General features: G+C 37.1%; 1 protein-coding gene and 1 long non-coding RNA gene across 4 annotated transcripts in view; one reads left to right on the forward strand and one right to left on the reverse strand.

The window, feature by feature from the left end:
* Positions 1-16017, reverse strand: part of negr1 (neuronal growth regulator 1) — a 161043-nt gene that overhangs the window by 79550 nt on the left and 65476 nt on the right. For both annotated transcript variants that reach the window (XM_077584275.1, XM_077584274.1), the window contains exon 3: positions 9996-10121. In XM_077584275.1, the coding sequence (XP_077440401.1) occupies positions 9996-10121 (126 nt within the window). The remainder of the gene's footprint in view (positions 1-9995; positions 10122-16017) is intronic.
* Positions 8384-10444, forward strand: LOC144062670 (uncharacterized). Of its 2 annotated transcripts, XR_013296431.1 has the most exons (3): positions 8384-8546; positions 9822-9919; positions 10019-10444. It is a non-coding gene; the product is annotated as an uncharacterized LOC144062670 (long non-coding RNA). The 2 variants fall into 2 exon arrangements; XR_013296430.1 differs by lacking the exon at positions 9822-9919.

Genomic DNA, 16017 nt, shown 5'->3' on the forward strand with positions numbered 1-16017 from the left:
CACCAGCTGTGATTGCAACTTAAATCCAATTTTCTACATGCTTGTGTGTTACTGTGTTTATAAAAGTCCATAAATAAGTGCCCTGTCCAAGTATTTTGACAGCATTTTTTAAATCAACTAAACATGGCCGTGGCGCCTCGTGCACAAATATGTAAAACATGCACTTATCATTCCAACAGCAGGGATAGCTGCAAATATTTTAAGTGTCCATTGTACAATTATTTATCCTGCTATCAAACAAAATGGAACACCGTTGTGCACAGATCTTTCCCATCAGGATGTTTTACTGGTAATTGCTTACTTCTTTGTGTGCTGCTGTGCATTCTTGTGCGCGGAACAAGTGCAGCGTACCACCCGTTGTGCACCTTATGGTCAAAATAATGCGCCAGTTAAATAACAGGGAAATACTGCAACATTGGCTTTTGACCAGTATTTCTTAGTTAATGGCAGAAAGAAATCCCATAGAAATAAACAGGGTAGTTAGAGTACAACGTAAGTGGCTGTTTGGGGTGAAACGAGTCTGAGTAATTTGAGTGCCTCTTAACTTGGCTGTTTATTTGGTGTGCACCATCGGGAAGAACAATTGTCATTTGCATTACGGAAACATGCCGCTGACTTCAAAATAAAGGTCTATCAAGTAACACTGGTGAACAATTTGAAAACAAAATCTGTTGAGTCGGATGTTATGCTGATTAAAACTAAGATAGGCATGCTGATTTCCAAAATCCAAAATTGTAGTCAGTTTGTTTTTCTTGCACGTCAAGTTTATCTTCACAGTTTACCCTCTCGATAAGCAAAATTCCACTGATTAGCTGTAGCTTCTAGAGAAGACGTGCATTGTTTGAAGGTATGGCTAGCTAGCTATACTCCCGTGATAGACATGGTCGAACTTGCAAGTGCAATAACTTGCAATTATGCTGCTCAGTTCTTATATAGTGGAAGAGGGGCAACTCATGTTAGCAGCTCAAGTGAATCGCTGGTCATCATATTAGCCATGCCAAAAAAGTCAGGAAAACCGAAATGGTAAAAAATAGTCAGTCTTTGCAAATGTTTTCAGTAATCTCTCTTCAATTCTGCACTGTAAAAAACAAAACAAAACAAATATAACAGAATTTTCCTTTTTTGCTGTTGTTTTTTTAGTTATTTTCTGTATTTTAAAAATAATATTTAATTAACAAAAATAAACTCTGATTTTAAATGTCAAATGTAAAATAACTGTTGAAACACAATATTTCTGTTCTTTTACAAAAAAAACTCCATTAGAAATACATATATTGATTGTTAAAATATGTTCACAAATGTATCATAATTTCACAAATATGTGTATTTAATGAAATAAAATGTAAAATTCTTCCTTTAAAACAAAAAAAAAGAAAGCGAGCGAAAAAAACATTTATATTCACTGAAAAATTAACAGTAAAAATTAATTTCTTTGTGAATTTACTTTTTTTTTTTAAGTGAAAATAACTGCAATTTCTGTAATGTCCTAGATAGTAGCATTTACCGGAAAATTACAGTTTTTATACAAGAAAGAAATTTTCTGTTACTTCACTTTTTTTTTCTGGCGCCCCAGCTGCCGGAAAATTACGCACTTTTTTTCCTGATTTTCATTTAAATTTTTTGGGTGAAGACCATGTGTAGATATTAGATTGGCAGAGCCTAAAATGTGATTGGACAAAAATAAAAAATAAATAGCATCCACATACAAGTAATGGAAGCAGTGTAGTCACATGTATGCTACAAAACTAAGAGAATAAACAATTGGGAATAAATTAATAGAATTCCATGGAACAAACAAAGATTTTAAGTTGTAAATGTGTGTGTTTTTCTGATAGTGTTTAGGCCACCAGAGAAGAAGATCTTGCTGGCCCATCACTGAGGAAGTTAATAATAAAGATACACTGAGCTACAAGTACATACAGCTCTATCCGACACCACTGCCAAGCACAAGTCAATCAAGCTCAGCACATTGCAGGTAGGTACAGTGGAGCAGTGGAAGCATGTCTGCCCACTGAGGAATTTTGATTATGATTGGCGAGGGCATTGCAGAGATATGTCTTAATCCTCGTTTCTATGTCTTGACTGCCAAATTAATTTTCAGTCAAATTTATTTCGCTAAGCTGTAATAAAGATATCCACAGTCCCACAGCATTATGATTGAATAAATGTTGTAGGATGTCATGCAAAACATAGAGGCAAAATAAAACAAGAAAAGTGTACTAAGGTTCGGCTTAACCGTCACAAATCACAAATCATCATTGCATACTGATGATGCTTAAATCAATTTATGATTGGATTTTTTTTCTACCTCTTACACCTGGACACATTTTTAAAATTATTTCTAGGGGATCCACTAACATGATTGCGCGTCTTGATTAATAATTGTATGTGAAATTGAGTTGCATTATTCTGCCTAGGCAGCAAACAATGTTTTGATTGGCTAAAAATAGTTGAAAAGGACAAAAAGCCGCTGAACAAAAATCTCAGACTTAATATATTTATTTGGGACACATTATCATATGTGAAGTACTGTACAAGGACTTGACAAATGAGCAAATTAAATAGCGATAATGTTACCTCTTAAAAAATAAAACATGCCAAAGGAATACACAAAAATGAAAAATAAGTCTTCACGGTTGTAATAAAGCAACAGAGGACCTGCTGTGTGTGACACCATGCAGACATATTTTCAAGAGTCACTCCAAGCAAAATTAAAGAAATCATAGCAAGGATAATCTGAAATTCAGTGTCGACACTGACACAGCAAGCAATTTCCCACAATGTGAAGTGGAGCTGTACACTTCCTCTCGGGCTGCAATGCACAGATAGCACAAGCGTCGCTGAGGAATCCATTACACCGCCGAGGACACCCCCGAAAAAACATTTTTAAAATCCTTTTAACTCTTGAAAGGGGAGCATAGCCCACACTGCTACACTGGCTTGAGGTGCCTTGTGGCCCTCACACATGGTGTGGGCCAGAAGATATTTTAAGGAAACTGTTGTGTAACCTGACCGTGTGATGTAGCCTGAATCCTGAATGGGAGTGTGCCAAAAGAGCATGAAGCCGCGTCTGATTGCAAGTGCATCACACCGATGACCTGTAAAACTGCCTCTGAGTTATTGTATAGAACATGTTCAATCAGAATGTTCCGTGTGCAGGGAGGTACAGTTCTCCGTCATGGGCTTAAAAGGCATGGGAGATGTATAATTTCAAAAAAGAAAGTGTGATAAAGGCAAAATATGTCTAATACTATGATTTGTGTCTTAGTTCACTGTTAAATAATTTGCTTTAATGACATTTTCAATAGAAATTATTTAGATTTCATAAAACAGTAAACAGTAGGACTGATACAGTTGAGATGATTAAACATAATACGCAAAACTGATTGTTATAAAACTTTGTAGGCGTGTGATTTTGTTGTTTTTGTTTTGAAGAACCCGTAAACTACAGTTATGAGGAGCTAATTAAAGATGCAGACACTGTTATGCGACTGGTTTCTGTTGTTGTTTTTTTGGGTGATCGCTGGTGGGCGGAGCCAACTGACGCACACCTGCAGGCAATCGCAATCAAGAGTGGATTTAAGACCACCAGCATCCTTAAAGGAGACGTTCGATTATTGCACTTTGCTTACTGCCATTCCTATCTCCATTTGTAGATTAATAATGATTCAAAAGTTCCTAGTTCCATAGTACCCACATGTTTGTTTGTTTTTTCATGTTCAGATGAGCACTGTGTTTTAGTTATTATTCAACGGGTTGCATAGACATTCCTTTCTGCTGCGGCTCCGTCCACCAGCGTGTCTATAGTATTGTATTTAAATGTGATAGCTAACTCGTGACGTGCCTTTTGCAATCATTGGTTTCTGTTAGGGCTGCAGCTATCAAATATTTAGGTTTTCGGCTATCCTACTGAAAATTCTATTGACCAATCGAATATTCGGAGAAAAATAAAAACTATACTTTTTTACTTGGTTAAAGAAAATACATAAGGGAAAATAACCCATTTCACTTTATGAAGGAGGAAGGGGTTTTAATTTTTAGATATTTAATATGATTTACATGTTTAATTCTAGGCGGCACGGTGGCTGACTGGCTAGCACGTCCGCCTCCCAGTGCAGAGGACGTGTGATCGAGTCTGGGCTTCGGCCTTCCTGGGTGGAGTTTGCATCTTCTCCCCGTGCTTGCGTGGGTTTTCTCTGGGTACTCTGGTTTCCTCCCACATTCCAAAGACATGCATGGCAGGTTAATTGAACACTCTAAATTGTCCGTAGGTGTGATTGTGAGTGTGGGTGGTTGTTGGTCTCTGTGTGCCCTGCGATTGGCTGGCAACCAGTTCAGGGTGTACCCTGCCTACTGCCCGAAGCCAGCTGGGATAGGCTCCAGCGCCCCCCGCAACCCTTGTGAGGACAGGCGGTTAAGAAAATGGATGGATGTTTAATTCTAGCTGTAGCTTCAAAAGTACTGTGTATCCACCATGCTTACATGTAGAATAGAGGAAGGAACCAGATTTACTAAACTGTTTTTTTTTTCACTGCTTAATGAAAAGGACTCTAATTAGATCAGTGGTTTGATCACAATCCTGAATGTGCTCTACTTTGGCATTGCTTAGGCTGGGAACACACGTAAAGACAATCAGGGTGTTTTCGTCCCTATTTTTTGCCCTTTCGTAACCAAGGATGTTAAAAGCCTGGCTATCTTAAATCTTATAAGATTGTCCTGTAAGATTATCTTTTAGTCTGAGGTGTGGATATGTCGTATTAAAGGGTCCGAAAAAATGGTCAGGGCAGACAATCTTGAATATTAAATGTGCGCAATATTTATGAGTGTGTGGGGAAAGCCGTCAACTGTCACGTGGATGGCATGTGGCCAATCACGGATACAGCAGTGTATAAGCCACACTATGTCCTATATACAGGTGCTCGTCAAAAAAATTAGAATATCCTCAAAAAGTTGAACAATTTCTGTAATTCCATTCAAAAAGTCAAACTGTCAGAGATTAGAGATTCGGGGCCGACAATTTACAGGAAGTGATTTCAAGTATGTGTTTGTTTATTTTTACAAATAGGGCTTCCTGCTTAACAACCCCCCCCCCTATGAAAACAGGATGTAAAAAAAAAAAAGTAAAAATGTGAAGAAATCACTATGCATACTTCTCAGTGTTTTGTATGAGAAAAAAAAAAGATGGATGGATGAGCAATATGTCAATCTTCAAAAGTTGGTTGGATTCCTTTTGCCTTAACAACTGCCTCGATGCGGAGTGGCATTGCCTGGGGATCCTGGAAGCCCAGGCTTGCTTGCTGTCAGCTCTATGTTTTTGGGTCTGGTGGCCCTCATTTTCCTCTTGATAGTACTTTATTACAAGAGGAAAACAAGGGCCACAATACATTACTTTCAAGAGGAAAATGAGGGCCACCAGACCCAAAAACAAAGAGCTGACAGCAAGCATCAAGAAAGCCTGGGCTTCCGAGACCCCAGGCAATGCCACGGCATATTGAGGCAGTGATTAAGGTAAATGAAATCCAACTAACTATTGAAGATTGACATATCACTTTGAAAATGCCATCCATCCATCCATCTTTTTTCCCCATGCAAAACAATGGGAATTATGCATGGTGATTTCTTCACATTATTCAAATTTTTTGACATCCTGTTTTCATGGGTTTTATAAGCTAGAAGCCCAAATAATATATAAACAAACAAATAAATACTTGAAATCACTTAAGTTGTGGATCCTGAATCTAGAATCTATGAAAGTTTGACTTTTTGAATGGAATTATGGAAATTATTCAACTTTTTGATGATATTCTAATTTTTTGACAAGCACCTGTATATACTGTATATGTGTGTGTTCTCCAGATTTTCCAAAACAAGGCTTTTCTTGGCAACGTCACCATTTTTTACAATGCTCTTGCCTGTGGTCGTCTTCGGAAACACTCGGGTAACATCGTCACACGTGCGAGTTTCTATTCTTCATTTTGTAGAACTCCCACGTGATCACACAAGATTTGTGCCTCGGTGGACGGACTCGCTTCGTAATCGATGGTGGGACAGAATCTTGTGTGAAGTGGTCTGTGTTATTATTCGAGCAGACTACACACACTATTGACTAACTATTAAATGCCTGATTTTCTGTCCATGTGTAGTGTCTGTCACAGATTAAAAATCTTTTAACATTTGAAAATCTTTACTTGTGAACCAGGCTATTGTTGTTCAGCATTAGGATTCAAGTATGAACCCATGTAGTTTGTTCAGACAAGGCATCTCTTGTGGGTGATGTGTCTCCAGAGTAATGTCAGATATATCAAGAGTTCCCCATCACCTACTGTCACCCATATGGCATCTAACAATATCTGTCAACACAAGCAATGGCATCAGTCACTGTACAGTGGCCATGTCAAGGTTGACCGTATCACTGACTGTCAGTGCAGTTGTCCCATCAAGTACCCGTAGCCCACTGGTATTACCAAGTGACATGTTTGTGGAGTGGATGTTTTAGCAGAGGAAACAAAGAGGTGATGTTTTGGATTGTAAATGTAAGTGGGTGTGGCATGCCAGACCAAGGAATAATCCCACTGTATGTATTTAAACATCCACAAATTAGAGTGTGAATGTCTTCCTTATCCCTCAATCGGGTATTCTTATTTTAGTAATGTCCATTGAAGCTACACTCAGGAATAAATATCTATGAAATTTTAAATCTCAAAGCTCTTTTGAGCAGCAATTCAGCAACACCAAAATGTGTTTAATAGGTTACCACACTCAAAGCCAAGCACTCTGTAGTGGAGGCAATACCATCAAGACCATCCAGCTCTTTTAGGCTTTTAGCATACTGTAAGTAGGTATGTCAAGTGCTAGATTTATCATGCGAGAGTGGCTTCTGGGAATCTTACCAATGTACTTCTTCTAATGGCGTTTCTCATTGATATTCATCTTTAATTTAACCCGACAAGTTGATTTGAAACATTTAAACACAGAAACCCAAAAAGATGAAGTCCATGTTTAGAAAAGATAGCATTAGCTATGAAGTTGTTTACAACTGCCAGATGGGCCAAATCCCAAAATACATGAAGCTCAAGAAGAAATATTCACATCATTCTCATGTTCTTCTGTTTATCCTGTCAGGATCAGTGGTGAGTTGGAGCCTATCCCAACTGACTTTGGACAAGTGGCCCTGTACACCCCGGGCATGGTCACAGTTGATTGTAGTGAATATACCGACTCACATTTGCACTCACATCCTCATATAAGAGCAATTTATAGTCTCCAAGTGAGCTAACATGCATGCTTTTGGAATGTGGGAGGAAGCAAAAGTACGGAGATTACCCACAGGCCTAAACCGAGATTCGAATCCCCTCAAATGTTTGAGAATTGGATTGTCAAGAATGGTTAATTAAGTTGTTACACAGAAGGCTGTGATTCTTCCAGACATATTCTGGCACCGTTGTTCTTCTGTTCAGCATTTAACGACCCTGCTTTGTCTCTTGGAAACAAAAAAAAACAAAACACTGTGCATCTCTGTTTTTAAAAGAACAATCATCTCTTCATAAATAGTTTATGATCACAATTCAGTGAATGCTCAAAACGTATTAGAATGTCAAATGGCAGTCATGTAGAGGAGCGAAAAAAATGCAAACTCTAAATAATCGCAAGGGGAATATGAATTTGACAGTCAGTCGGGCCAATGTATCATTCTGTCAAACTTCACTGAATGGTGCAGCAGAACTATCTAGTGTGAAACAAACCCGCTTCCGCCGATAATGGTTCATTGTTGAAGCCAGAAAATAACGCCAGCCACATGTCGACATATTTGTTACTGTAAAAAGGCCTAGCTTTCACTTGTAAAAGTGATACAAATGGCCAAAGCACCTTCAGTTCTGTGTTGATGACAGAGACCTTCGCTACTATAACGCGACATGTGTGATAGAAATTAACACAATAGACAAGCGGATGGATTTATCCTTCAAATTGACACGCCAAGAGTGACAACTTGTAGCACAGATCTGACACTTTTTCCAACTGGCACTCGGACCTAAGACGAATATTTCCTTCCTTTCCTGCTTGCTTATTAAAGTTTCCTATATGAATTTCCCCCAAAAAAGTAGTCTGCATCGCCAAAGGATTTTATGGCATTCCAGTAAAAGGACATTAGCCTATTACAACCTTTGAGTAGGCCCACATCCTTCGGACAAATCGACCCAGCTTCAATAGTCAACTGAAACATCCAATGGCTAATGGCATCGTTTCTGATGTGCTTGGAGACAGCCTGTGATTACATTCAGGCCTGCACCCTTTCATTCGACCAGCATATCATTTTCTTTTCCGGCAGACTTCAAAGTGTGGACACTTCAAAGCGTGATGAGTGACTGCCACTCGGACTCCGAGGACGGCTCTTTTGATCATCTTCCGAAAACTCTAACACAATCAGCCAGGCGCGCCACGGAGGAGGATTTGACAGGCAAAAGATAAATGCGGTCCTCCTCACAGCTATGAGATAGGCACGGCCAGCTGTAATCCATTAATATGAAAATGAGAGAGGAGAAGAGTAGGTGAGTTGGAGGTCTATTGGGGGCTTTGCAGTTACAATTCCAATGCGTTATTTCTAAATTGAAGGAATTAATGTGATACCAAAAAAAAATCCCAATTGTCCAAATACCCAATGTTATAGCACTGTAGTTTCAGCCTTGAACATAACTTGCACTTCTAAAAAGTAAACTCCACATTTTTCAAAATAATATATTTGCCTTTTCTCTTGGCCTTTCTCTTTGTGAAAACAGACATACAGTCGTGATCAAAAGTTCACATACACTTGTAAAGAACATAATGTTATGGCTCTCCTGTGCTCCCAGTTACCTGTATAACGCTGATTATTATTATTATTATTGGAACGGATACATTCTAGTCACAAAAAAAGATTCAAGAATTTCTTCTTTTATGACTTTATTATGTATCTGTTCCAATTACTCTATCAGAGAAAAAATCAGAGTTATAGAAATAACTGGAAGGAGAGCCATGACATCATGTTCTTTACAAATGAATGTACACTTTTGATCACGACTGTATGTTGCCCATATTTGACACAAACTGAGTTTAAAGGTCAATTTCAATTCAAGCATGCCTCCAGATATGTATGAGCATTTCACAGTTTCAACTAGTTTCCTTAGGGATTATTTTTCCATTTTCAGAGGAGGAGAGGCATTGAAACTTTCCGTGGGTTATAGTCAGCCTACAATTTTTATTGTAAGTTGAAGTTTCTAATAATTATTCAATGATCATGAAATTCCTTTTGGTCTTTAAAGGAATGTTTTTATGTATTTATTTCTTGTATACTACTTAGAGATCAAAGCAGATGAACGTTCTTTCTGGCACAGTGATAAGGAAAAAAGCTCAGAGGTTGGAAATGTACCGTAGTCATAACTATAGTTGATACAAAATATTACGATACATTGCATCACTATTGTTAGCACTCTCTGTAGGTTTTCATTTACTTTATGCTTGATGTGATATGTAAGACGGCTGTTTCTCCTAGTTTTTCATTCTTCGTCCCTAAACTAGCTTGTCGTCTCCACCTGTTGAGTAGAAGCACCTGTGGTTAAAGCAAAACTGTTTCAGGGTATTTACTTTTCGGACCTGGATTCCCCAACCCTGATAATAAGAGAGGAGTGTTTTTTTCTTATTTTTTTGTGTGTGTGTATTGTGTTTGTCTTCGCTACACTCGCCTTTCTGCATGATGCATCGCGCTCAATTATTTTTACATCTACTGCCATCCCCACCCCTTCACTCATGGATCCAGCCGACCACATAACCCACATCTTTCATTTCAGCCCACCTCCCCCCTTCTTCTCGACGCACAACACAACTAGCAGCCATCTCTCCTCAGTCTTTCACCTATTGATCCCAAGCATGCTTCCTCATTTCCTCTGTAGGTGCATCCATCCAAATAGCCGTAGATCCACCCATTCATTAGCATGAGTACGCGTGAGGTGACATGAACTCACCTAATGGGGTTATGTGTCTCCAGGAAATGGCTGGCTCAGGTTTCCCGCTGGCCGTGCAGATGAGCGACACATTGCTGCCCTCGTTTACTGTGATGTCAGAAGAAATGTCGTATATCTTGGGAGGAACTGTTAGAAAAAGGAAATAAATTAAGATGTAAAATGTATGAAATAAATTATGCAATCATACATTTGAGGAAGGAAACACATAGGTAGTTGGTTCTGGGTTATTGAAGGAGGTTGATGATATAATAATTGAGTGTTTCCTTTCAGAAAGGCACTCAACCACCCACTCACAAGAATGAATATATGTAATGAATATAACTTGTTATCATGATGGGCAGTACAGTGACTGAATCCTTAGTGCTGAATACGAATCAATTAATTAATTTTGTATTGTATTGCATTTGTATTGATTGTACTGCTTCTACTAAATAAATGATGAAAGCATTTATATTTATGGCATATACGATACAGTTGATTATGTACAACATTCTAATTAACTATAACATCACAACATTGAATATGCCTGATTGAAGAATAAGTACACAATATACAAAAGAGGATCTATGCAAATATCTGTCATACATTCATCCATCCGATGAATATATCATGCGTGTTGTCAGTTTTACTTCCATCCATCCATCCATTTTCTTGACCGCTTTTCCTCACTAGGGTCGCGGGGGTGCTGGAGCCTATCCCAGCTGGCTTCGGGCAGTAGGCGGGGTACACCCTGAACTGGTTGCCAGCCAATCGCAGGGCACACAGAGACGAACAACCATACTCACAATGTCAGTTTTACTTATATTGTCGAAATTTATTTAACAGATTACATTTTCCAGCCAAAAATGTACATGATGTGGGAATAAATTAATTCCAGTCATATCCTCAAAAAGTTGAACAATTTCTGTAATTCCATTCAAAAAGTCAAACTTTCAGAGATTAGAGATTCGGGGGCTGACAATAGTATTGGGTTCCATCCACAAAAATCATGCAACACCACAAAATTCCAATCTTTTTTTCAAATTCTGTTACCATGTTGCCATCCAAAAAAATACTGTACTTTGGTTAAAGTATGAAAGTGAAACGTCAAAGATCAGGTGCAAGAAATTCTGAAGGCAACTCATTTGAGTGCACACAGTATTAACTTTCTAATAGAACTGGTGCTGATCCAGTTAGGTTAGTTTGTTCTCATGATTATAATAAAGAACAACTTTGTAATAGCAGTAAAATGTGTATTAAGTGTTTACGAATCACGCTGTATCAAAGTACGTCATATTAGTATTAAAGGGGAATTTGTCATACATGTTGTTAGTGTTTTAAACGCACTGCACCTTGACAAGAATAGAATATCAGAGACTATAGAGACAGAAGGTGTGACCAAAGGGTTTTGGTCTCACCTCACCACTCACTGGATTTTCAATTCATTGTGCTTTATTTAGTGTTATGCAATAAGTCACGCTAGCAATGTAGCAATTGTGGCTAAGAACAGCTTGTTAACCATGCACATTCATAGGGGCGTCTCATTTTACTGCAGCCAAAATGTCATATATATAAGTCAAAATGTTCTGGTAATAGTCCCACTTTTTTATTTATTTTAGAAACAACTTTGTTATTATTTTGAGTCACTGAATCGCATAGAAAAGCCCAAAGCTATAAAAAACAATGATGGTGTGTGTAAAATGTATCCCATAATATGATTAGCTGTAATTTTTTGGTTTATTGAATTGCAGTATACATCGCTTATCTTTTATTTTGTGTTTGTTGTCTCCTTAAGCTTAAGTGATGACAAGTGTTTCTATTTATTTGTTTTTAAAACAAAAAGAAAGGGAAAAAATGTGAAAAGAAGGAGTGAGGGGGAAAAACATTCTTATGGGTGTGGCTTTTGTTCGAGACTCAAAGGGGCCGCAGGGAAGAGTGAAGTGATGTAACATTTAGAGCTGTCAAACTATTCATGTTTTTAATCAGATTAATCGCATTTTAGAATTTTGATTAATCACAATTAATCACTTAATTAAAAAGGCTTTTTATTAATCAACATTTAAATGATGCGTTAATTTTTTCGACATTTAATGTTATGAGGACGTCGTCAACATTTTTGTATCCACTGCACAAGCTCATCTTTCTCTTTTTCAAATCAGTTAATTATTTGCATAATTAAAAATGGAATAAAATTACCCCAATAGTTTGACATTAAATATTCAGAATGTCATACGGCAACATTTATTACATGCTTTACTTTATTGCATGTAGTTAAGTTTATTGCTCAAACACAACCTCAGCTAAAGGATCATATGTAGTCAAAATTAATAGTGTGATTAATCTGTGTTAAGACATGATTAATGCGATAATGTTTTATGATTAATTAATTAGTTAACGCTTTAATTTTGACAGTACTAGTTACATTCAAATCTTGCTAGCAGGTAGAACCCTGCAAGCTCCTCTTTTAATCACTCCAAAACAGATTATGCCGGATCTAGCTGAGATCCAATAAAAGATGGACCCTGAGGTCATACAGTTATTTGGAACTAGACCTACATTTTGGGGAAATACGCTTTTGAAGTTGTGCAAAACCTCAACGTTTGAAGAGCATTCATGCGAGATGTCTTGCAAGAATCAAAGGACTGGCTTTCTTATTTATTTATTTGTTCTTGTTTATTCAGGAACATCCTCAATGGTAACCATTGCTAAATCAGATCAAATCAGATCTCAACTTCCATCTAATAATTGACAGTGTTGATGTTAGCGGCTCTGCTGTGTTCATCATCAAGTAAGAGTTATCGGTGTTCTAAATCCAGGCTGTGCTTGTATAGTGTAAGATAAAAAGGAGACCTTCAAAACACTGAGTTTACAGACATCTGTTCATTTGTTTTTGGCGAGTCGATGTACAGCCCAACAACAATGTTTAATATTTTACAGGCCTGCAAGTGCTCAGAACCTGAGTTCAACCCACTTCAAAAATGTTCAGCAGGATTAGTAGTTTGTCAAAATGACATTTACAAGAACAAAATCAGATTTAATATGCAGTATACTGCACTGTAAAAACTGAGATACAGGCAGAGGCTCTAAAGTCTAAACCAAGCGCTTATGGTGATAATAAAAAAAAATTATACAAGAGAAGTGAAGAAATTTCATCAATTGTCATCAAATCATGATTGTCAAGGTTCTGAGCTGTTGGAGGTTTTATCAACTTAGAATTAGAATCAAGACATGGCATTTGAGCAAATTTAAATAAGCCATGTGTGGACAAAAAGCCCCGCTTTTTTTCTTTTTTCTTTTTTAAATCTCTTAGTGAGCCGTAGCAGTCGACTGTGCTGTAAAGTATTCCACCATTAAAAACCTCCTTGAAGCTTGCTAAAAGATAATCCAATGTGAAGATGACTCAACACTTTTCACAGACTTCCCCTTTCAATAAACACACAACACGTGCTTGGAGCCTTGAGATTGCTTTTTGGACAAGCCTTCTAGATGACTCATCATTAAAATAATCAATACGTGGAGCCATAATGGTTCAGGGGGTCTGAGGCAGTATAAAACATAACATCAAAGACTCTAGCCTATCTTCGCACAAATTATCAGCAGTGACCTTTTTTTGTGGAATAAGCAACAGATTCAGATCAAAGTGAGATGAAATTGCACGTGGACATTTGGTGGGAATGGACCTGTGTTGATTCTTGGTTATTACTCGTCAGACTCTTGTATTTACTTACTGTGGGACGCGGCTGTTGACACATGGCTTCTATGTTTGAGTACAAAATTGAAAATGTAGTTATCTACTGATGCTATCACTTCTTTGAGAGGACTACTTGTTTTTTAACGCACACTGATGAAGAGTGCTCAACCTCCTGGCTATGACGGCATCTCAGTTAATTTTGTTTGGTTCAGTTTGTGCCAACAAAAAGGATACAATGTCCCAGAAACATCAAACAACTTTTGGAATTGGGTCAATTAGGAAAACACTTTTGAATTAGGACTTTTCCCAATACTTCTTATTTAAAAAAAAATAAAATAAAAATCTCCTTACCATAAAATCCCATCATTAACAACACACACGTGTAGGCCTATAATTCAGGTATCCTATATTATTAGAGTGACTAATATAAGAGGGGTTAATTTATGGAATGGTCTAGTTAATGATTTAAAGTGTTGCTAATATACTGTATACCAATTTTAGAAAAATAAACATGATAGGTATTTTTAATAAATATGCTTTAAAAAAAACATATTAGATTCAGGATTTCTCCGGATGGAACAAAATGTTTAGGACTGAATATTAGGTGACATTATATTTGGAAAAATATGTGGTATGGCAGCAGATCATTGTATTGCAGGGCCTGAGGACTTTTATTTCCGTTTTTGTATACAATATTTTGTACAGCATTCTGTTTCTTCATCTTCAAATGATGTACATGATAGGCGTTTCTTATGTAGAGCATTAATGCTCAGTGAAAACAATTTGGGCTCCTGTATGATGGGGTAGGCATTTATAAGCTCTTGCTTCAGCCTACTCCTTTTGGGCTTCAATACAATGTATTAACTACTGTATAGAAATATTTGTCTTAAACGTATCATGGCCAAATAAAGTAAACTAAACTAAATGAAAATAAGTTCAGTTTTAAAATGATGGTCTTTTCCCATACTTATAATAAAAAAAAAAAATTAAGAGTCGTGTTTTCGAAATCATGTTTTTGCACTGTACACTCTTTTAATTTGAGTAATTTTAGTAAATAAATAAATAAATATATAAATTATTTGCTTTGCTTTTAAATCTCTTAAACTCTGTAAGTACTGATGATTTAAAATGTAATGCAAGTTCAATTACAGATTGTTAAGCATATTGAGTTACGTTGTGCATGATATGTGCTATAAATTAGTGATTTTATTATAAAAAAAATTAAGAGTGTTATTCATAGGATTTAACTGCATTTTCCATTTAAGTGTTTCTCTTGACTCAGGTTGAGAGATGCCACTAAAATGGCCAATCTGCTTCATGTAAAATTGCCATGAGAGAAACAGCAAAGGTGTTACAACTAAAGCCTCTATCCCACTGAACTGTCTCTCTCTGTCATTCTGTGACATATCTGCGACGTGATTGCGATGTAAAAGCGACATTTGAGACACGAATTAACCTAAAATTGTAGTCAAATTGACCCACACAACAGATTAAAAATATTATTTCTTGTTTGCTTTTTTTAGAAGATGTACATGACATTTTTGTTGAGTCAGTCATCGCCGTGACATGTTTGTGTGCAAGCAACACGGCCCTGTTTATTTTGGACTAGCTATAAAAATGAGTATGGTATCATCAAGTATATTGCCATAATTTAGATATCACTCAGTCAGTTTTTTTCATATTCTTCCTTGGAGAAAGAAAAAGGGGAAAAGACATTTGTAGAAGTGACTCATGGAGCGGAGTGTGACACAGCCAATTATGCGCAACCATTCCTTACGGTGGCATTATGAATGAAAACCGAGACTGATTGTCCCCCAAATTTATGAATACATGTGCAGACTTATGTCAATCATAGTCTAAAAATATTAGAATGAAGCTCGCAATAATTTGGATAATATTAAAGACGAAAGCGCTGTCGCACATTCAGGCCTAATAATAATAATAACAATAATAATAAGAAGAAGAAGAAGAAGAAGAGCAAATGTGCATGTTGGAGAAACAATGGATTCAAACATTTTCAAAATTTCCTTGTACAATGGCGGCAACTACGAATAACTCAGAACACAAATGTGACATGTTCTAATAACTAATTCCAAGCCCTGTCAAACTCTGGCGAAACGTAACTTTTGAAACGTTCGGCAACGTTCGTATCTCAGTGGGATAGGGGCTTAAGGAAACATATTTAGACAACAAATAGTGCAGTGCAGTGTGCTGACTTTACCTGTTGAAACACATCTTCAAAACACCGTAGTCCGCAGTATTTTGAAATTACATTTTTTAGCTTTATTTTTAATTAATTCCATTGTAATATAAAGCACACAACTGAGACTGACTACAGGGGTATATAAAAAA

Source organism: Vanacampus margaritifer, chromosome 13 (assembly GCF_051991255.1).
Source record: "Vanacampus margaritifer isolate UIUO_Vmar chromosome 13, RoL_Vmar_1.0, whole genome shotgun sequence".
NCBI classification, from domain to species: domain Eukaryota; kingdom Metazoa; phylum Chordata; class Actinopteri; order Syngnathiformes; family Syngnathidae; genus Vanacampus; species Vanacampus margaritifer.